Source organism: Neopsephotus bourkii, unplaced genomic scaffold, assembly GCF_033783945.1.
Source record: "Neopsephotus bourkii isolate Nb327-2 ecotype Australia unplaced genomic scaffold, CSIRO-AGI_Nbou_v1 NB_463, whole genome shotgun sequence".
NCBI classification, from domain to species: domain Eukaryota; kingdom Metazoa; phylum Chordata; class Aves; order Psittaciformes; family Psittacidae; genus Neopsephotus; species Neopsephotus bourkii.
Genome location: NW_026900965.1, coordinates 1,774,820 through 1,798,396, shown reverse-complemented (window position 1 = coordinate 1,798,396; position 23,577 = coordinate 1,774,820). Strand labels below are relative to the sequence as shown.

General features: G+C 46.5%; 1 protein-coding gene across 2 annotated transcripts in view; it reads left to right on the top strand.

The window, feature by feature from the left end:
* Positions 1 to 23,577, top strand: part of HCN4 (hyperpolarization activated cyclic nucleotide gated potassium channel 4) — a 136,002-nt gene that overhangs the window by 46,650 nt on the left and 65,775 nt on the right. For both annotated transcript variants that reach the window (XM_061349939.1, XM_061349938.1), the window contains exon 2: positions 20,333 to 20,756. In XM_061349939.1, the coding sequence (XP_061205923.1) occupies positions 20,333 to 20,756 (424 nt within the window). The remainder of the gene's footprint in view (positions 1 to 20,332; positions 20,757 to 23,577) is intronic.

The following is a 23,577-nucleotide window of genomic DNA, read 5'->3' as shown; positions in this document are numbered from 1 at the left end:
AGTTTCATCTCCTTCTATATATTCTTAATTGCTGTTGTCCCTCTGACTCTTCAGACAATCTGTTTTCTCAGGTCCTTCTTTCCTTCCTGATTTAAGAATGGATCATTTTGCCTGGTAATTTTAAACCCTTCCACATTATGTCTTTCCATCCTTGGACACTTCCAGCCCAGTAATGCTTAGATAAACTCTACCCGCTTTTTTACCTTTTAAACTTAAACTACCTCCATCCTCAGAGCTAAGCATTTAAAATGATGAATTTGTATAGAAGCACAGTCTCCACTGCATTGGTGTGAAATAGATTTTATTTGAGGAAAAATGTGTTTTCTGAAGGTGTTTATTGGTAGGCACACACAGAATCTGTGTAGGACTTTTCAATATTGTTCTAAGCAGGTAAAGTGAAGTTTTCAGGACAGGCTTATTCTGGTTAGGTAACGGTGCTAGTGCTTTCTGTGGCACTGAGGTTTTTCTACTGTAGAGTCACTGCTGCTGCACTGAAACCCATTTATTAAACAGATAAAAGAGCGATCTGTTTCTGGGGGTAACAGTGTCATTTTAGCTTGAGATCATTGAAATATGTCTTTGTTTCTGATGTGTTATGAGCATCTCATTAGCAAGCCCATGAATCTCTCAGTTTCCTCTTGAACCCAACTATCTGAGCTCTCCTCTCTGCCAGAGGATAGATTCCTCCCTTTCTCCTATGTTTGAAAGCTGTGTTGGTGCCAAGGCAGTTATAGGTCAATTGAGTTACTGTTAGTTCTAATTGGCACTCTAACAAGCTATTAAATCCATTTACCTACAGATGAATGTCACTCAAAAACAAAGGTGCCAAGTCCTTTGCTGTCTTTGGGAACTTAGAAAACCCCAGTTCCGCCAGTGCCACTGGGGAGTGTGAGGGAAAGGCCAGGCTGTAGGGAAGTGGCCAGTGAGAGCAGAAGATTTCACCCCTGAAGGTTTATGCCCCAAGGTCTGGGCTGTTCCTGTGTGCAGGGGGCAGGCTATTTCCAGAACTTGGGGTCAAGAGGAAGAATTAAGAAAATCACCAACTCAGGCAAATGCTGTTCCCTGTTTGTAACATCACATGGATTTGTTTCCATGTGGAGAGACCTCCATCCTCTGTTCCTGTGTTGGTTCTCAGTGTCCCACATGTATTCCTGTGACTGCCGATGTGGGTGTAGGAGCCACAACCATCTTTCAAATCAGGCAACATTGGCTGGGGACGTTATTACCTTTTTGGTGTCTGGTGATCTATAACTCCATGAGATTTACTTGCTCTGTGTTGCAGAAGAGTCAGAGTTATTATGGTGAGCAGGGTTGATTTAAGTTCTGTTCTGAGATATTTAGGTAACCTCTTCCTTTAGCAGCCATACAGTGCTTATTCCCACATTATCCCAGTGTTTCTTAGTGAGACAGTTGTAAAACAGTAATTTTTCAGCCTATAAGTCAGGACAAGGTTTCTTGACCAAGCGGCACTGCAAGTTCACCCTGAGGTCTTCAAATCAAAGCTGCTTTCTATATGACAAGCAGTAAGAGCTGCTCAGGTATCCTTGCTGAAGCGGGCAGATGAGAACGCAGCTTGGCTCTGAGCAGCTCTGCAGTGCTGACAGCAATGAAGGCAGGGTTTTGTCAGCAAACAAAGCAGTTAGGACTCCAGAAAGAGAGAAGAGAGAGCAGATGTGTGCTGTGCTAACAAGGTGCTATTATAGAGACCTTTTTCTGCCCCTTTTCCCTCGTGAATGGTTTGCTACCTGGGAAGTCCCTTTACAAATTGAAATTGTTCATTCTGTGCAGTATATCCACAGTGGCTGACATCAAATGTAGTCACTCTGCGCCTAGTATCAGCACCAGGCTAGTAAATCCAGGCTGTTCACTCCCGAGGAGATGCTGCATGCAGCAGGGGAATACAGTGCCAGTGGGAGCAAAGCAGAGGAGCATCCAAAGGGGAATTGTAAGGTCAGCTTGAGGGCCCATCACTTGGACATGATAGGGGCACAACTGCTACCCCAGCGATGCACAAAAGCTAATCTCATTTGTGGTGCCTCGTCCAAATGTGCTAATTAAGGATTTAAATCTCTGCCTCTTTGGATGGAGAGGTTGCCTGTGTTTATGCATCTATTGTCACAGAGCATAGAGGCAGGAGAAGTGCTGCAGGTTGCCAGCTCACTCTAGTGTAGGAGCTGTAACTCCTGGGGTTTTGAATTTTCACAGCTGTGCTCAGGGTTCTTGTGACTGCCAGGAAATCAGTAGCTGTACCCTGAGTAACTCCTCACCCCTGGACACAGCTCCAGGGAGGCTGGGTGCACAGGAGCTCTGGTGGGATTCGGATTTCCTGGTCCGATCTGCTTGAGCACTGTTACAGTCTGATGCTCAGTTCCACTCCCTGCATGTTTGGGGGATGGAAAACCCAGTGAAGTGCAGCTGGATTTCCCTGGCTGTGGGAAAGCAATGTCTTGGGAAGTTATCAGCGCACAAAGCCTGTGAGGGAGATAAGGGCTGCATTCCCCAGACTCGGGGACTCCACTTTACTCAGTGCCTTCCTCCCAGTGGCTGTTCTTCACATGTGATTTGAGGGCAAGGTGCTAACTCATCCCAGCTCTGCCATCAGTGTCACCCGGTGCAGCCTCATCTGCAGAGCAGGGGTGTGTGCGCCTGCGTGTGTGTGTGTCTGGGGGCCAAGGGGGAGCACAGGCCCTGTGTTACCCAGCTCTGTTCTGCTGCTTCTCTCCCCTCTGTCCACCTCTGGGATGGTGCAGAGCACTGGGGTGTGTGCTGAGTGAGTGCAGGGATGTGGTGGCTCTACAGAGAAGCAGGAGTTGCACTAGGTAGGGTGAAGCAGTGCAAAGGTGATGTTTCCTGGCAGTGTCAGGGCTTGGATGAGCTCTCCCAAGAGTCCAGATGATAAGAGAAATGATAATGATGCCTGACTCTATGCAGGTTTTTAACAATAGCAAACCCACTTTCATTGAGCACAAATTCTTGATGCTTGATCTTTCCCCCTTTGCTTCGAAGCACTAATGCATTCATAAGTTAGACTTCTATTAATAACACAAGGAATATTTTTCTTCCATCTCTGGTTGTCTGTGAATTGTGGGGAGGGCAGGAGAGAGAGCCAGTCTAGGTTACAGCTCATGGGCTCTTCACCTTGATGCCTCTACAAAGCATTTGTTTCATTCTCCCATTGCTCATTTAGCTGCATATACATTTGGAATCATAAACAATGGGTAGAAGGACAAACTGGAAGGCAGGTCAGGCATCTTGTGGAGACTCTGGGAGCCATCCTGAACAGAATACACTGTGCCTTGATCTCCAGCTTTGAAAAGGAGTGATGGTACTGCCAGGGGCTGTGGAAGATGCTATAGAACTCTGAAAGATTTTAACATAGCAGAAGATGCCAGAGTCAATGTCAGCAAGGGTATGGTTCATGTCCAAGAGGTGGTTCCATGAGGCTTTCTTCATGACTGTTCTCTTCTGTGTAGTTCTGTAGATGGTTACATCTCTTGTCCATCTTTTGCAAAGACCTCAAAACTGAGTAGATCCATGTACTGTGAGGGAATTTCTGGGTAATTGGGTTATTTGTCTTAGTAAGGAAACCAGTTACCAGTGCCTGCACACTTCCAGTATGGTGCTATATTGTGTAGCACATTTAGAACTAGGCTGGGAAAGGGTAGAAAAAAGCCTGCATGGGAAGGGAGACAAAAGGAACTTCACCTTTTGTGTCTGTAAATGAGAACTGTGCAGCACCTGCATGGGCTTTGGAGAGGCTCTGAAAAGGAGATGATCCTGAGTATTGCAAGGTGTGCGTCCCTTTTCTTTGGGAATATGTGGCTTCTTGGCTTTACTAAACATTCCCGAATAAAAGGTCCACAAGGAGCTGGGGAACGGGCTGCCCTTTGCTGTGCTGTGGCAGCAAACATCCTGTAAGCTTGTTGACTCTAAGCTGGTGGGAAATCTGTTGTGACCCCTGGCCTTCGGTGCGAACCCAAGTGTGCTTCAGGGCATGCCAGCCATGGCTGAGGTGATGCACTGTGTATGCTGTGGTTAGAGAGCAACTAGGCCTGTTCCTCAGCTGGGAATCAGAGCAAATGCCTGGGTAGAAGACATGCTTAAATCAAACTCCACATTGGGTAGTGACTGTTGGCTCAACCCTGACTGCACTTGGAAAGTTTCTGGGCCTCAGTTTTGCAAAACCTCCTGTGAAGTTAGATGTAAGGCAGAAGCTCTTCCCTGTGAGGGTGCTGAGGCACTGGCACAGGGTGCCCAGAGAAGCTGTGGCTGCCCCAACCCTGGCAGTGCTCAAGGCCAGGTTGGACACAGGGGCTTGGAGCAAGCTGCTCCAGTGGAAGGGGTCCCTGCCTGTGGCAGGGGTTGGAACTGGATGAGCTTTAAGTTCCCTTCCAACCCAAACCAGGCTGGGATTCTATGAGAGATACCTTGTTCAGAACTTCTCAGTGTATTCCTGTTATCACTGGGTCCTCCGCCTTTGTCTCTTTGCAGCACAGGCACTCCTGTCACCTCCTCCTGATCCGTCACCCAGATAGGGCGAATTCCTCTGGCTTCTTGTTGTCTAGTTGGGCCAAAGCCTTCCAAACAAGGGCAGCTCTGCTGGTTCCATGCTCCTTTTGCAGCACAAATGGGAATTGGGGCTAACAGTGGCAGAGGTGGGTATGGCCTAGGGCTCCTGCTTTTGAACAGGGGATCTGGAAGCCTCATCTGCAAGTAAATTCACACAGCAAAATCTGCACTGCAGACAAAAAAAGCTTTGCCTTGACATCATCTGCCCTGCTCGGAGCTCCGCAGTCAGTCAGGAGAGCAGCACACAGCTTCCAGCCTGGCTAGCTCGGGAGAATTAAAACTAAGCTTCCTCATGAGCTAATGCGAGCTGTTCCCACCCCAAACACAGGCTGCTGGGTGGCTTTGTGTCTGTCTAACCATTACTGCATGTGGGTGGATATGTTATGTGTGTGTGAATGAGTCTGCTTTGGAAATGAAGACATAACATTGGGGGTGCAGCTAATAATACAATGCCTTGTGAGTGATGTGGATGTGAAAAACGCAAAACAGAGCTGAACACATCAAGGATCGCTCTCTCTGGTACCACAGGATGGTGATTCCCAGGTCTAGGCCGCTGCTACCTCTCTTTTTTTGCTCTTCTTCCCACCCTAAAGCACCTCAGCTGGCTTTCCACTCCTCTGCTGAAATTGAAAAGCAGGGGAAAAAAAGCAGTGGGATATCTCCAAAGCCCAGTCCCCCAGTGAGTGCAACCCTCTTTGCAGGGCAGAGCAGCTCTTATGGAGAATATGAAATGACAGAGGTCTTGGCTTGTCTGTCAAGATGAAGGATTATGCCTATCCACAAGCATAGCTGTGGGAGACACTGGTGTATGGGAGTCACTGAGGGAGTGGGGAGATGTAACCCTTCTGGGACTTGGCAGCTGATAGAGAGGGTATTGTTTTCACAAGGCTGAGCTGTTTTTAAACCCTTCCTTTCGTGTAATCATCACACATGTGTTTTCTTAGTCATGGCAGGCCATGAGCATTTCTTTCCAGCTTCGTAGAAACAAGCTGTGAAAGAGCTGAACAGGATGCCTTGGCCTTAGTCATTCACTTTTCCTCAGCTTGGACCACGAACGAACTTTGGGCCTTGCTTTTGGTGCATAGCCTTGTGGCTGAAGGTTCTTTCAGGAAAGAACAGCTCTTCCAAGTCAGGACAGGTAAGTGGAAACTTGTGCCTGTCACAGACTTGGCTACTCAGATCTGCAGTGCAGTTAGGGATAAAGACATAGGGCTGGTGACACCTCCAGTTGGAATGGTTCAGGATGGAGCACAGCTTTCCTACAGCTGCTCACAAGAAGAGGGGAAGGAATTCTTCACAAGCTCTTTGAAAACTTGTTTTTCAAAGGGAAGATACATAGCCCTGGGCAGCTCAGAAGGCAGAATAGAGGATATCCCAGATAAAGGAGTTTTGTAGTAATAAAACCTAACCTAATCATTCAAAATCCATGGCTGCTGATGGAGCAGACTGCAAGCCTACGAGCAGCCACCTAACACAGTGAGTAGTTTTAGGACAGCTTGAGTAGTATGCTTGAGTTGTATTCATACCCTGCCCTGAAGCACTAGTTGTGTGTGGTTGTGCTGTGTACTGTGGAAGTGCTTCACTTCCCCTTAGCATTAGCTTTGCTGCAGGGCAGGGTGAAATGATTCCTCCACACACTGGGGTTCTGGTGGATCCATCATAATTTCTTTGAAATTAGTTGTTATCAACAGATAAAATATATGGAGTCAGATTCCATGGTGAGAATCCACTGCAGCTAGTGGGGGTAACACTGGGAACCAGTTTTACTCCTTGGAGCTACTTCTGGCCTATGTCTCTTGTGTAGGTACCTCTGAGGCTTGTATGGACAGTGTCTAGCATGAGACCTGCTAATACTGCATTCCTGTGAGATACCAGACTGCATTCACATTTTGGTGTTTGTGGAGTGGATCTTGAAGCAGGGCTCAGTAAGGCTGGTTCTCTGTTGCTACAGTGGAAGTACTTTAAAGCGCTGAATATTCTGCTCTTTGCCCACAGAATAGCTATTTCTGATTCAATGTCTTTCATAAAGGAGATCCCTAAATTACAGTCTGAATATCTAATGAGGTAAAATGGCTTTGGATGTACTCGAGGGCAGAGCTGATGTGCTCTGCCTACACTCCAGTGAAAGAGCTGCTGCTGTTCCCCATGGAACCAGGGAGTGCTGAGGATGGTGGCTTCAGGGACTTGCAGGGCTTTCTTCCAGGTACCCCCATCACTGAGCCATCTTTATACTTCTCTTTCTCAGCCTTCCTGTATCTACTGAGCACCAGCCAGTTTGGCTGTGTCATCTCACATATATTTTTGGTGGGACAAGTTTGAAAGATACAGAGGAAGTCCCTAACCTTTGCCTTACTACCAAGCTTACTTAAACAGGACTAGATTAAATTCTGGGCTAATTCACATAATATGCTAGCACATCCCTGTTCCTGCTGAAATCAAAGGCTACAATAGCCTTGAAATAAGGCCCTGTGTGTTGAAGTGCATTTCATGTTTTAGAGAAGAGGACCTTTGAGAGTGCATTCTTGTGCTGCTTCTTGGAAAAGCTGGAATTCATTGAGACATTGCTGCCATCCTTGGTGTCCACAATGGGGCAGGGAACAGACTTGCCTCTAGGCACCACAAGCAAAGGATTACACATGCCTTTTCTTTAAAGACATGAAATTTGAAGAAGCCTGGAATAGTTGTTTGTGGCTGTAACCTTCAGTACCCAGAGCATGGTTTGGTTCTTTTAGGTTTTCTTCTTCCAACCTGGGGACCAGAAGTCTGTATTGGTGAGGAGGGCTGTGGCATCTGCAAAGTGCTGTTGCTCATCTTGCTCTTGGGCTTCAGGCAGGAATAGACCCTGCCCTCACCAAAAGAGGAGAAGAGAACAGAAAGAGATCCTGTCTAGAAGAAAGGGGATTTAAGATTTAAAGCAGGTAGACTGAAAAGGTACACTTGGACTTCCTTTGTCAGTGGAATCTGTACCTTAAATAGGCGGGAGAGAGCTTGAACCTGTCCCACTCTCCTTCTGGTAACTGTTCACTGTGTCAACAAAACTACTTGCACATTTCAGGTATAGCTAAAGTATAAGGTACTATGTAAGGTAATTCTATAGAATGAGGTTATTATATAGATATATGGTAATTATATAGAATGAGATTATTATATATATATACACACACATATATATATATATAAGGTAATTTATTGGTCATATGTCCAAAAAGATTGTGATTTCACATTCCCTTTGTCACATGTCTGAGCCCTGGTGCTGATGTGCAAATGCAGAGAGGTTTTTACATTATTTATTGTGTTTTCATGACTGTCATATCTGTACTGTCCCAGCTGCTTGTAGAAATAGCTTTGTAATATTCCTGTGAAATAGCAAGTATATGTATTCCCATTTTATGTCTGGAAAACTAATACATGGAGAAACTGCATTCTTTTCTAGTGAGTTGGTCACAGAATGTGAACTGGAGTGGTGGAGCCCTCAGTGACAGGACTGTCCTACCTTGTTCTGCAGTGTCCCTCCTGGGAGGCTGGGAACTGGCAGGCTGGAGCCTCTGTGTTATGTATTGATGGAAAATGGGCTGCATCAATCTGAATATATTTCTGAAACAACTTGTTTCTGGCAGGTTGTTCATTCTAAAAATACAGTTATTTCTAATTGCTGAGCAGAATGCTTAATGAATTCTTCCTTCCCAAGAACAATTCATCAAAGACATGATTTAGGGCCGGCACTTCTTCCCCCAGGGCTCAATGGCTGTGTTCCATTGACTTAAATACAGCAGATCAAGGCCAGCCCATACTGGAAAAGATTTATCTAAGCGTTTTTTAATGGTGCCCATCACTATTTGTCTGCATGTCTCTGGCAGAAAAGTGCTATATGTATTGGAGGAGCAGCACTGGACTGTATAGTACAGTTACAGTAAGATGCCATGTTTTGGAACCAGTGTTTTCCCATTTTATATATATTTTTAAAGAGAGTTATTGTGCAAACTCCCGTTGATCATCATGGGCATTCAGAATGGTAAGGAAAGGAGCTGCAGTTACAGCTTGCTCTGGAAGGTTTCTCAACTGGACTTTGTGGGTCACTGAACCCCTGCGACATGGATTAGAGCTTTGAGAAAGGAGAATCCGCTGGGCATCCCCAGCACACCACAAAGATGTGTCCTTTCTACATGTCCTGGAGAGATCCATCAGCATCCTGCATCAAAGCCACATAGGTGTGAAGTGAAAATGCCCAGATCCCCAAGAAGCTGCTCTTATGGAGGAGTGATCCGTAGCACCCTCCGTGCCATGAAAGATGAAAAGGCAACATGGCTCCTACCAGTCTGACAGGAGGGAAGAGGCCTCTTATGCCTGGAATGTGGCCACTGATGTTTTCTACTCTGAGGGGATTCCTCCTAGGGCAGGTGTGTCTGGGGGTACCCTTTCTAGGGGAGAATATATTTTAAATGAGCAGTTCCTGATTTTCTCATTCTCCTCACTCAGGGTATGCAGAGTCCTTGTTTTTTCCCATGTCTCCTGCTGCCTGTAGGCTTCTGCTGAGTTCCCTCATTTCAGTCAGCTCAGTGCAGGGCTGTTTGTGGGGCCAACAAATGATAGTTTCTCAGTTACTTAGAAAAGGTTTTGGAGCACAGTTCCTTACATAAGGAGCTTCCTTTCTGTGGAGCTGAAGTGCCCTGCAGTCACTCGAACGGATTCAGGATTCCTCATCTCCTCCTTTCTGCTGTGGACCTGCCTGTGAGTCAGGCGCTCAGGAGATAACCACCTCTCTGCTGCAGACCTGCCTCAGCTTCCCCAGCTGCCAGTGCTGAGGGTGAGCCTCAGCCACCTACATCAAGAGCTTTGAGGTCAGAAGGAAAAGTATCTCTTGTGAGATACATACTGTTTCTGTAGGTGCAGTGATTAATTCAGCATCCGATGTTAGGAGGGGATAGTGGATTCACGTGGATGCCTTAGCTGAGCACAGCCTTGGCACAGTATGTTTCTGCTGAGACCTAAAATAATCAGAGGTGCTTGGAATTTTTTTTTTTCTCTTAACTGCTGCATTTTTAGGAGGTGATTTCATCTCTTGTCCAGGGTCTCAATACCAGGATCACAGAATCACAGAATGGGTTGGGACCTTAACAATCATAGAATTGCATCCCTTGAGCACTGCCAGGGATGGGGCAGCCACAGCTTCTCTGGGCACCCTGTGCCAGCGCCTCAGCACCCTCACAGGGAAGAGCTTCTGCCTAAGAGCTCAGCTCAGTCTCCCCTCGGGCAGGTTCAAGCCATTCCCCTTGGCCTGTCCCTACAGGCCCTTGTCCCAAGCCCCTCTCCAGGTTTCCTGCAGCCCCTTTAGGCACTGGAGCTGCTCTAAGGTCTCCCCTTCAGGAGCCTTCTCTTCTCCAGGCTGCCCCAGCCCAGCTCTCTCAGCCTGGCTCCAGAGCAGAGCTGCTCCAGCCCTCGCAGCATCTCCATGGCCTCCTCTGCACTCGCTCCAACAGCTCCACGTCCCTCTTGTGCTGCTGCCCCAGAGCTGGATCAGGGCTGCAGGGGGGGTCTCCCCAGAGCACAGCAGAGGGGCAGGATCCCCTCCATGACCTGACGCTCTAGGGGCACAGCCCAGCACATGGTTGCCCCCAAGATCCCAGCAATGTTAGGTTTGTTTGGGATTCACTGAATAACTCCCTGCAAACACGAGTCTGATGTTAGCAGCAGGAGGGCTGGAGAGGAAAAGTAGATTCTGCTTTTGCAACAGAAACACACATAGCCACCACCTCATTACTGTGTTCCATGTCTTACTCCCTTCCACCCCCATCTTCTCAGAACAAGAGGCTTATGGCTGGCACTTTGTGCTGAAGCTGGTCTGAAACAGTGACGCCAGCATGAACATTTCCCACCAGGGTGGGAAGTGCTGATGTAAAGCAGTGTTCTTCTGGTGATTCTCATGAAGTAATACTGGTCAGTGTCAGCTGAGGTTTGGAAATAATATACAATATATACTCCAGCCATCCCAATCCATGGTCCATACACATTGCTCCTTTGGCACTTCCTCAGCCTCCAACACTTGAAGCCATACTTTGGAGAGTATGTACTTCACAGAGTATCTCATTGAGTAAATGGCTTCATGTAGTTGGACAACAGCCGCATCAGGTTCAGGTTTGAGCCACTCTCAGGCACAGAAAGCTCTTTCTGTGTTCTTTGGTCTTTCATCATAAGGTGATAGGATGTAAATGGCCAACTACCCACACAAATGACATGCAGAGTTGTTTCTAAGGCAGCTTAAACCTGCTGCGGAGATGGTTGTCCTGGTGGTGCATGGTTCAAAGGTTATGGTGAGTACCCCAAACCTGGGTCTCTAGGAGCCCCTATGAGAGCCTGGATGTTGTTAAGAGACCTTCTGTTTCACCCCACTTTCTATGGGGGGGGAGCTGGAGTTGTGATTCCTAATGAACACCAAGCTACGGCACAGCAATACCTAGGAGGAACATTTTTATCATCTCAAGATGGCTGGAAGTCTTTTTGTCAGCCTGGTAGATGACTTTGCTATCTGCTGCTTGCTTTTGTCACCTCTCTGTGGGCTACTGCAGAGTATGAGGGCATCAATTTGTCAATCGCAAGCAAAACAACCGCTAGCAGAAAGCACTGCTCCCCACTTTGTAAGCTGTGATTCTTGCCTAGTTATGATTCATGTCAGCTCTCTGCCTTAGTTTAGCATTTAATTTTAGTAAATTTGGGTTCCTGGTGGTGAGGCTGACATCCTAAACTTGCATTATGTCAAGAGAGCCATGTCAGTACAAGCCAGTTGTGAATCCAGCCTGTCATCCTTGTAGCTTGTCAAGAAGATGAGTTGGTGGCGGGTAGCTGTTCCATCAGTTGGTGTCATATGGGCACAAATCAAAGCCTTGGCCCAATATTGCTGCTTTTTGAGACAGTTCAGGACTCTCTAGTGCAGATTCACCTTCACAACAGCCTGCGTGAAGCCTTGAATTTGACTCATGCTGCATGTTGGATAGTCCAGGGCCTGGACTTCATAGTGTCACAGCTTATGCATGTCTTTAGGCTTTAGCCCTTCACATTCCGTAACATATTCATGATGACTTGGAAGCTGCAGCCCTTATTGATCTAGCTGTTCACTACACAATGTATGGCATGTTTCCATGGCAATAGGTCCCTGAAAATGGCTTCCTCCCTTTCCTCAGTTTACTGGTCTTTTTCATTATTAAATCATCATAGATAAATGCACACAGAGAAGGGTCAATAGCTGGATCAATGGGCAGCAAGCAAAGAGGAACTTTTCCATATTCTGCTAAGGATAGATTTCAGAACATCAAATAATGCAGGATTGCCAGGCCCTTAGCATGTTGGCCTCATGCATAATGCATCCTGGGAGCTCTATGAAATCAGTACATCTAACACCATGAAAACCTTTGGGATTCAGCATGGTGGGGGAGGAACCAAGATTTCTGAGTGCAGTAGGGTGGGATACAAAGAGAGGGTTAAGCTGTATGACCTGGGCTTTCTGTCGTGAGGGCAGTTTAAGTGCTACAGATGGAAAATTGTCTTGAGTTCCTTGACTCTGGGGGTTGTGGTGTACAGGTTCCTTCTGATGAAGTTTGATGAGGCAGCTACGCTGGTAATCCCAGACCACCAGCAACTGGTGTCATCTGTAACCTTCCCTCAACACGGAGCCTGAAGCGGGCTGACATAGCATCAGGGAGAGGAGGAGTTCTTGCGGACGCGTTAGAGCTTCGTTTGCCAGGGCTTGCTATGACCTGGTTTCTTCCTTCAAGGAGAAACACTTTCTTACAAATCTCCCACAGAATCTGCACCATGTTCATCTTCCCAAAGTGTCTCCAGTCACTGCTCCAATGAATCTCCACTGCAGAGCAGTTTATATCTTTGATCACCTCAGTGGTGCTGTGGGAACAGCAATGAATTACCTGGTTCAGTGTGTAAATGTTAGTCCTTTGGGCCTTCAGCAGGAGGGGGAATAAGCTTCCTTACAGTAATAGCCACAAAAATCTCCATGCACTGGTAATAGCTGCATCCAGGCAAGTGAGGAAATATTGCTAATGCTGCTTTTAGATGGAAATGGGGTGTGTGCTCTATTGGCCTCTATACTCCAAATATAGAGCCAGAACAAACGAAGTCTCTTGTGGCTGTCTCTGTTCCTGTGTGTGCATCCCTCAAAGTGAAATGAAACCTTGTTTATTTTTACCTTTCTGGGAAGACTGGCTTCTAAGTATAGCTTTAGGATATGGTTTAATTTGTGAGGATGGTGTTTGCTGGCGGGAAGGCAGCAGGAGTTGAGGAGAGTGGTCAGTTGACTGCTCCATGCAGAATCTACCATTGCTGTTCTTGTGACACGTTTGTGTTTCAGCATTACTGGAAATGGGGTGCAGGAGCATATTGTTTCTGTGAGGCACAGTGTGTTTGCAGAACAAGACTTAGGTGTAAGTACATTTGCATTTATCAAATGGGAGGTTGCACATAAACCTCTTGCAAATGCTTGCGCAGTTTCTCTTAAGCACAATGCAGGTTTAGGTGGTAGACATTTACTTTGCAGATTAGATGTCCAGAACTGTAACATGAAAGACACATGCAAACCAGACAGCAGTGCTGTGGCCTCCATGAACTTCCCTGCCATGCCTCAGACTGTAAAGAGAGGATACCTCACAGGGTTTGCTTAGTCTCCAGGAAGCTGAGCTTAGAGATAGCACTGGCTGTGCAGTTCACATACAGCATTTGGAAGAACTTGAGTGGAAGATAACAGTATCTGGTAATAAGAGTGCTCTTGTCCCAGCCAAGTCACTTGAATTCTATCAGCAGCTTCCCTATCTGAGGCAAAGTTAAACACACTCAGGAGAAGGGGTGTCAGCAGCTCCTGGGCATAAGAGTCCATTTTCTATTACATGCTTGAACCATACTTCTCTTAATGTGGTTTTGCTTCATGACTGGTGCACTTCAGCACAAAGATAATGCAAAGTGCTTGGGTTTAGAGACAGAAAAACAGGGAATGTAATGAAGCTGTTCCAACAAGGTCACAGGACACCAGGACTGTCTGCCTTGGCTGATGCACAAAGCCTGCTTTAAACTGGAGGCAACTGGAGGCAAATCTTTACCTCTCCAAGAAGCCCAACAGTAGAGTGAGTGTAGTGTAGGTACTGTCAAAGAACTAATAATTTAAGCTAACTTATATTAATACAGTGCATCGTGGTTTGTAAGTTAAAGGGCATAATTCACAATGTACTCTGTTATAATCGGTTAAATGCATCAATGCCTCAAGCATGATGTTTGCAAATTGTCAACTATTATAGCCAGAATAAAAATACCACCAAGTAATGTGTACATTTATATTTTTACAATGTAAAAGAAAGGAAATCTCCCTTTTGCTGCTACTAATCAAACTGTAGTGTTTAACATGACTGGAAACCTCTGCTGAAACTAGGCAACTCTTTGCTGGATAGCAGTTCTAGGTCTGAGTGAGTTACTGAAGTCTTCAGTATCTCATAGTCCATCTATTTGTAATAAGGGATGCTAATATAGTTTAATTACATCTCTTGGGATTTAATGAATGTATGGACATCACTTGGAAAAACCCAGGTTGCTGCTCACTGGTTGATGATGTAGTATTAGATGGAAAAAGTGACCCTAAAAAAGCAATGAAAGGCTGCCAGGCTGCTTTGCTGTGCCTGCAAATGCCACGATAAAGTATTACATAAGCCGTAGCTTCCTTAATATTCCACTCACCCAAATCCATGTCATTATATTTTAAGGTGGTAATATGAGCATATCTGTTAAACTGGAAACATGAAATGCAGTGCTGCAGCTCCGAGGGCACTGAGTGAGCAGTTACATGGAGTGGTGATAATCTAAGTCAAAGGCTAAATATAGACCTTGGGAAATATCACTTATCACGTGAAAATGTCACTTGAATTCAGTGAAAATTTGGTAGAAGTCAACACATGAGTCTTAAGAAATCTTGATGTGAAGTGCTCTAAGGTGTGCACCTTCTGTACTCTGCTGTCCCTTGTGTAAGCACTTAACATTCACCACGAGCTAATTGTCCTTTTGCTTCTGATGACATGGGAGTTAATCACATAGAATCCCAGACTGGTTTGGGTTGGAAGGGACCTTAAAGCTCATCCAGTTCCAACCCCAGCCATGGGCAGGGACCCCTTCCACTAGAGCAGCTTGCTCCAAGCCCCCGTGTCCAACCTGGCCTTGAACACTGCCAGGGATGGGGCAGCCACAGCTTCTCTGGGCACCCTGTGCCAGCGCCTCAGCACCCTCACAGGGAAGAGCTTTGGCCTAATGTCTGATCTAAATCTCCCTTCTGTCAGTTTATAACCATGCAAAATTGTGTCCTATCTTAGTAATTCAGTGATACCTCTTACTCTCTGACAGCCAGCTGAGATATCATTATGAGTACAGCATCTGAGCTCAGCAGATGAATAGTTCAGACTACCAGCTGCACAGAGCTCCCAGTCCTGCCTCTTTGCTGTCATTGTGACAGTTGGAACACCTTCTGTAGGTGCCAGTAACAGGAGTGTAGCCCTTTACTGCGGTATCAGCTCTGGTGTTTCTCCACTGTTCATTTCCTATGTACTTACAGAGCAAGAAGGGATGGGCCAAGCAGGGCTGAGTGAGCAGCAGCAGGGAGGTCTAGAGGAGGCTGGGACACAGCAGAGCTCTGCTCCTCAGGCTGTCATCACACATGGCTTATGATCAGTGCTCTCAGGGTTTATTCAGGGTGGCAGAAGATACATATTATTTGCATAGATTGGTCAGAAGGAATTAAAGCTGTTTGTCTTCTTCTTTAGCTAGGGCCCCCCAATCATTTCCCATTATGCAGCACATGGAATACTGTTATAAGTCATTGGACTCTTTTTGTGGATATGAATTTCAAAGAGGTTTTCAAGCGCACAGGTATTTGTGTAACTCCCTAAAAATAAATGAAGTCTTCTCACAAGTGAATTCTTGGCTCCAGTGGCTGGTTAACCGTCCCTGAGTGTGTTTAGGAGCAATGAATCACCATGTTCCTCCTATTATCTCTGTGCATAATGCAAAGTTTGTAACTCTCCAGTAGAAATACGCCTACTCCTATCTGCGAGAAGTAATGCTTCCAAAGCCAGGGAAGGAGCTCTTCCTGCTGTTTCCTTCTCCTCTCCCTTCAGATAGCAGTGTGAATGGCTGCTTTCTGGAGTAAACTTACCTCCCACTGTTGCTGTTCCAGCCACACTGACACCCATTTGCTCATGCTCTTTGCAAAGACAGTTGCTATTTCTAGCCTAACTAGCGGTACTGGGGATTGCAGCACAAGCTCTTTCCTGTCAGGATGGCTGCTGGTGAGCACAGCAGGGTCTGATTCAACGTGCAGTCCAGAGCGGGGGAAGGAGGAAAGGGCAGATTTTCATCAGCTTCTGAAAGGAATAAGATGCAAATCTTCCCCGTGGACATCTGAGGATGGAGATGGCATTTGGGTCTCAGCAGATGGCACTCTGTTTCTTGAGTCAGCACCGAGGCAGTGCTCCTGCCTGGGCTTGGAAGAGCCTTGGGTCTGTCTTTGGTGTTGGTTTTAGCAAGATACACTCATTAAAGAGCTGCTCTTGCAAGGCTGGAAAGGTTGGCCAGGGTGTCTGAGCGCAGTTCCATCGCCGGTGGGAATATCCTGACTCCTGGCATTTCCAGTTAGATGCAGTTTCATTTCTTCTCCCTCTCTGTTCATTTTCAGGCAGCACCTCAGTTCAACCCAGAGTTGGCTGCCTTTCAGCACAAGCTGAGAGCATCTAAAAGACTTTGGTAATTTAAAGGTGAGATTGCTCCAGTCTATTTTCTCTTGACAGTGCAAACACCACAGAGCAAGAGCAGAACTTTAGACCACAAATGTGCCCCATTGGGGCAGGTTTTGGGTGCAGTAGTGACACTGTGATGCTGACCCAGCTAACCTCTGCAATTCCCTGTTTTCTCTTCAGCTGGTCACAATCCTTCCTGAGCTCATGCACTGTAATGGATTGCAATGCATCACGGAAGGGTTTTGAAAGATCAAGGTTTATTCCATTAAAACCATGACATCCAAAAGCAGTATTCTGAGCCTGCTCTTCCCTTGTGCAGTAGACAGAAGGGAAAGATGATCTGACTTTCTGGTCAAAACCCACCTCCAGAAGTGTATGTGCTATCAAATCAACTGACTGACACCACCTCTCCTTAAAGAGCATAAAGTATGTTCTTAAATTGTCTTTGCCACACTGAATCTCAGATGTATTCTGTTACAGCTAAATAATACATTAGGAATTAAAAGCTCGGCAGTAGCAGTGCATGTTGAAGGGTGATTTTCAGATCTAAGAAGCATGTGTAGAGTAGGATGTAGGATGAAAAACAAGTGTGTTTGAACAAGACATCTGGTTTCTGTAGTGCTGGCAGTTCCCTGTGCTGTGAGCTGCTCGGTCTCACTGAGTCAACTATAATCAAACAATGCATTCATATTTATTAATTTTTTATGTAGGCTTTTGAAAACAGGAAGAGATGAGAGAAGAAGGCAGGATATCAGAGGAAGACATCCAAGACAGTGTTAAAAACCTTTTTCAAGCCATACAAATAGCTTCAGGTCTGGTTAGACTCAAAGAATCCAATTCAGGCCCTCATCTTCACTTGGCCTCAGACTTTTGTGGACAAATCCCATTCAGCTTCTCTATCTGCAAGACAGGGATAATAACTCTATCTGCCTCTCATGGGTGCTGCAGAGCCAAGTTCATCACTGTCAGCTCTGTGGAGTCCCTGGGTGAAAGGAATAGCAGAAATACAGAAAGCGTGGATTATTAATAGCTGGTGCTTGCCCTCACATACATCACATGAACCCTTAGTCATCCTGGCCAGTAATTTACGGGGAGTGAAAAGATGCTCCTCCACGTAAATACAAAATTACACATGGATGGTATTACAACTCTGAGGTGTCGTGGTCACCCAGAGTCTATTCAGTCTAAATCCAGTGATGCCACCCTGAGCAAACGATGCTTCATCTGTGAAACTTTAAATGTGCAGGAGATGTGGGATCTTAATAGTCCGATCTGGGCTTGTAGGCTGTTACAGTATGAATTTCCTGTGCTGGATTGGTGCACAGACCAAATTCTTGGCGGTTTTCAGCTTTTTCCGCCTCCTTCATACAGTCCAAAGGTTCTCTCCTCCCTCGCACCTTGGATACCCTTTTATTAGCAGGGGTGCAATGATACTCAAGTTTACCTTTTGTGTTTTGTAAGTGATGCCTTGAAAGGTCAGAACTGAGGGGAGCTTGTGACAATAATCTTGAGGCACTAGTACACCCTGGAGGAGAGCTCTGCTTTAAGAAACGCAGGGGAATGAATTTTCACACTTCATCTTTGCTTGCCCACATTACAAACCATGATTCTCTGCAGACAGATCAGCAGTAATAGACTGGGACTGAGGAACATGTGTGAAGTGAGTCTGAGGATCTTAGAATGGGAATAGCTGTAAGAAATGCCATAAATCAGGATGCAGGACAGCTGACCGTGCTATGACTGTGCTGACTGCAGGAGTAGGGTAACAGGAGGTGCTACAGCCAGGCAGAAAGCATTTTACTGGGGTTGTATGTATGGAAAACATCTTCCTGAAGCTGTGGAGCCATCCTTACCGCTGCTGTCACTGTCACCACTTGCCACTGAGTATTGAAATCACCACCCAGTGTGAAAATAAGAGGCACAAGAATCCCAAGCTCTCTGAGGAAGGCCTCTCACTGTTCCATCCCTGCATGTCTGACCATGTCTGCCTCATGCTATTCATTTGAAACTCAGGAAAAAACCCTTTTCTTTGTGCATCTCCTTCTGTATCCCCTAAGGCAAATTAAAGATGGCTGGGAGGTTATTTGTTTTCAGTGCTAATACACACTGCATCCAGACTTGCTGCTCTTGTGGGATTATTATGTAGATGAATTGACTAGGAAAGCTGCAGCATCATCTCAAGCCCTTCTTGACGAAGACCACAACATGGATTTCTGCTGTATTAATGTACAACACTGCGTGACGCAGCCCAGCTCTTAGAGATGGACAAATCTCATTGCTGGGTGTCTACCAGCACCAGCTGCAGCCTTACAGGTGAAGGACTGAGTGCTGCCATGCCTGCAAGGGCATGGCACCGAGAGAGCAGGGCAGAGATAGATGATGACATAAAACCTCAACAGTGGATTATAACTTTGCTTATATTGAAGTCAGTTCCCACCAGCCTCTGCTGAATGTTCTGATAACTGCTGGTGTGGTGCTGGGTTGTGGCCTGTCTGTACCTGTGTAATACCTGGAATCTTAAATATGCTTTTAGGGGTTTTAAAACATACTCTGCCCTTTTTGTTTTCCTGATGGGAGTTTATGAGACGGGTGTAGTTGCCTCACTATAGAGATACTGCTCTGTAGCAGCTTAGAGGACCAGCTGAACAGCTCTTACCAAAGCTACATTTTGAGGATCTTTAAGGCAAATGTCTTCCTCCTGAAACAATTCAGTGATTTGGGCTGTAACCTGTCAGACAGAGAAGCAGTACATTCATGTCCTTCAGCAAACCCAACAGTTTCCTGCATTCTATCCCTGTAAATCCAGACTCATGCTGTTGACTTCACCACTGTTGGGAAGATTGATTTAAAGGAAGGCTCAGTTCTCTCCCTCGTGTTAACCTGCTCAGTGGCCTAGGAAGTTTGTCTTACTTGGTGCTCAAGAGATCAGTAATAATACAAATACCACGCTGATAACCAGACCTGATAATCTCTTTGCTCTGTGCCCTTTGCTCATTTGCTGGGACAAGTGCAGCTTAATACAAATTATTTATGATACCTCACAATATTGTAGTAGCCACCCTGTAGTCTGTAACGTGGAGCTGATGAAATCTTGGCAGTGTGAAGCCACAACACGTTGGCATCTCTGTATGTGAAACATTTGGAGCACCACTGTGGTGGGCAGTGGCTCCTTCCTGAGACTCCTCAACAAACTGGGATACCCAGGCAGGTTTTTACTCCTCACTCTGGGTGAGTTGTGGCAATGTCGTTGTGTATCTTTTACAGATACCTCAGAGAAATCTTAAAACAACACTACTGACTTGGCACTGAAGGGAAGAGAAGCTTCTTGGAGACTGCTCCATGGAGCAGCCATTAAATGTTGTCATTGCTTAGTTTAGAAAAGAAAGAGGTATTTCCAGGCACATGCCTCCAGGCTTTATTGATGATGTCTGTACAAACAGGGGTCTGTAGAGTGTGGGCTAACTCCTCAAGTCTAGGCTCAACATAAGCTTGGCTCAGCATATAACTGAGCACTGCAGATCACAGCCTAGTCTTCATTTCCATCCTGATCCCAGTGCTATCAGTGCTTGCTGCTTCCAAGGAAAGATCAGACAGTAGCCTGAGGGTGTTAACCCCAGGTGGCTTTACTGATATATGAACTCTGAGGCCTTCCACATACTTGTGTTCTTTATCCCTTTACCTAACAGTCATTGTAGTAACTGCAGGTATATCAGTCTCTGCTTGGATGGCTCTGAAGTCCCAGTTGAAGTTTTCAAGTGGGCATGTTCATCCCTGTACTCAGTTCCTTTCTGAACCCTCTAAGCCAGAAGATGAGTGTTCCTGTGATATCAAGTATGTCATTAGCAGCTTGTGTACTCTGCGTACAGACAGACTGGCAGAGCACAGGGAGTGATTGACAGTAGAGATGTATAAAGCGCATTAGTTCTGTTGACCTGGGCTCCCTGATCTCCCACACTGTAGCTGATCTTCTGTGTTTCTGTGTTGCTGTCCAGGTTTTACTGGGATTTGACCATGCTGCTCCTGATGGTAGGGAACCTGATCATCATCCCTGTGGGCATCACTTTTTTCAAGGATGAAAACACTACGCCGTGGATTGTCTTCAATGTGGTTTCGGACACGTTCTTCCTCATCGACCTTGTCCTCAACTTCCGAACTGGGATTGTGGTGGAGGACAACACAGAGATCATCCTAGACCCACAGAGGATCAAGATGAAGTACCTGAAGAGCTGGTTTGTGGTGGATTTTATCTCCTCAATCCCTGTGGACTATATCTTCTTGATAGTTGAAACCCGCATTGACTCGGAGGTGTACAAGACAGCCCGGGCGCTGCGCATCGTGCGCTTCACCAAGATCCTCAGCCTCCTGCGGCTGCTGCGGCTCTCCCGCCTCATCCGCTACATCCACCAGTGGGAGGAGGTGAGCAGAGCCTGTGGTGCACTTGCACCCTACATCTTTTCTCTATTTATGCTGGTGTTACACAGCAGTGCTTTCTTTGAATGCCCATTCTCTTGCTTTCTGCCAGTGGGGATGCTAACAAATTGTGTCTTGAGTCTGATGCTTTGCTTTTTGCAGGTTCCTGAGAGGGCCTTCAGCATATTGGTATTTAGTCACTTGATACCGTGACCATCATAATATATATACTCTGTAGAGATGATATATGGGCTGGGTGGACCCCCTGCCACAAGTGTGGAGTTACAGAGCTGCCAGTGAGTGGAGCAGTTAGCCAGACACTGGGGTTCTCAGGGTTCTGCCCTCCCAGAGCTCCAGAAGGTCCAGAAACAGCTCAAAGGAAAGGTCTAGATAAAGCTGGTTTGCAGAACCCATGGCACCTCTTCTCTGACATGCTTATCTCTTAAATAAATGGGCCACTGATGTATTTATAATCTTCTTTCTTTCTAAATTCCCTTACTCTGTGTTAAGGGGAAGAGGAAAGAAGAGCAATCTGCTGACAAATAGGGTCTGTTTAAAGACATAAAGGTCTGGTGAAAAGCAAGAGCCCTGCGCTGTTCCCAGGGGAGTTCCCATGTGGAGGTTGAGCTGTCGGGCATAATTCAAGTGAGACCACAACCTTACAAGTAGGTTGAAGATTAGTTAGTTTTCCTGTCTCTGTGCTCTTCAAAGCAGAGAGAAAGCTCTCAGCATCCTTCTCCACATGTCAGGAGCATATTTTCAGGACAAGGAAAGCTGATCAAGGCAGGTACATCTTCCTCCCCATACTTCCTCTTCTGCTTTGGAGCAGAGCCTGATGCAGAGCATGATCTAATGCAGAGTGTGCTCCTGGGAATGTGAAGGGAAAGCAGCCATGCAAGTCATGGCTAGATTGCACCGAGCTGTCAGAACACTAATTCGTGACAGGGCTGGACCTCCTCCCAGCATCACTGACTCAGAGGGGGAGCACTGGTGCACACTTCAGCTTTGTGGTGGTACAATTTGTGAATGCTTGATTTGCAGCAGAGCAAAACGCCTTAGTGAAGTTTGGGATGATGTTGTGCAAGGTGGTGTTCAGTGCTATTCAGTGCAAGTTTCATTTGCTTCATAGCGCAGGCAGGCAGGAAGTGCAGAGATGGAGATAAATAAAGCAAAAGTGTCCTTCCCAGTGTGACTCAGTAAGTCAGAGACTGAGCAGAGCAGTGAGGTGTCTCCAGGTCTGTTGTCCTGTCCCTTGGCTCTGTTGCTGCTCTGTCCTCTAATCGAAGAACACCACTCGGGAAAGGCAAGGTGGTGGCTTAGGCTGTTACTAAGTTGCTCCTTCATACAGATTTGCACATAGCCCCAGCCGTGCAGAGCTCCCTGCTTGCTTGTCTCTGCTCCTTGACTTCCTTTCCTGAAGGCTGTTGAAGAGTATTTAAGTATATTTGCTGTTGATTGTACTGGATTTTTTCTAAACCATAATGAAATGAAAGCAACCCAGAGCCCTTTCCCTGTCATCTCACCCACTTTTCTCTGAGCAGCCATTCTAGTTTCAGTTTGGTGATGCAGACGTGTGGGGCATGTTACCCTTTTGCTGACTGTGTTAGGTACCAGGGCAGCACAGCCAGGAGCTCCCCAGACCCCCCCTGAAGAACTAAGTCCTGGAGTGATGCAGTGCTGCAAGCAGAAGGGACAGATGGTGCTGGATTGCAGTTTGAGACTGCAATGCAGACTCTGTTATGCATTGCAGAGCCCAGCAGCCTGAACACCATAGCCTTTCCCAAGCAGCAGTTTCCTGGAGAGAGTATGATCCTAGGAGGTTTTCCACCCTCTCAGATCAGGGAGGGAATCAGAGAGAAGGGCTCGTCCCTTGTTGGTGCAGTGCAGGCTACAAAGCAGCAAGGAGAGACGGAAGAGAAGTGCTTCTTCATCTTTGTGTGGGAATAAATGGTTGTGCTCCCTGAAACCACACTGACAGTTCTTTCTTCTTCTTACTCTGAAGTGCCTACTTACTCTGAAAGTTCCCATTAATCTTCCCTCACTGCACAGATCAACAGTGGTGATCTGGAAGTGTTCATTCCTGTAGGACACAGCAGTGTTGGACTAGACTTACCCGGGGTGTGCGCAGGGGGCAGGTTGCTGTGCAGGGTTAAAAGACGACTGTTGGGTTGCTGAAGACTTTTGTTCTCCTTTGCTCCCCCCCCACACTACCCCACTCAATGTCTTACCTGATAGGTAGTCTCCTCTCTTAGGCTCTTTGCACATGACCAGATAAGCTAACTAAGACTTCAGTAGGGCTCACTGGTCCACTGAAGAAGAGCCTGTGTGTGAACAGGACTGTGTGAGGGGCAGTTCGAGGCAGTGTTAACAGGTGGAGTAGTCAGGGAGGGAGCTTGCTGCCTTGTGTCTGGATGCAGCATCACTGCTCGCATGTACTGGGCTGATGCTGTGACTTCTGATGGAGCAACCACTGCTGCCTTGCTTATAACTAGTGCTGAGACTCTGGGTCCTGCATGAGGAGGAGAGGGGGATCCAGTGTACACAGAGATGTTAACTTCCTTACTCTGCCTCCAAGATGAACATTCCATCTTTGCACTGGTGTAGCTCTGAGTGGTCCCTTCCTGAGTTCACAGTGAGCCTCTCCGTTTCTTCCCCTGCAATTGGCCATGCTCTGCATGCATTTATCACTCACCCTGCAGTGAGGAGAGAGCAGCTTCTCTAAGGCTGCAGTGCTGTAAAGCAGCCAGGCTCTCACCCGTTCCAGATCAGTGCTAGTCAGGAGCCTGTGGGCTTGAGAGCCAGTGGTTTGAAGTGCCAGCACCACTGT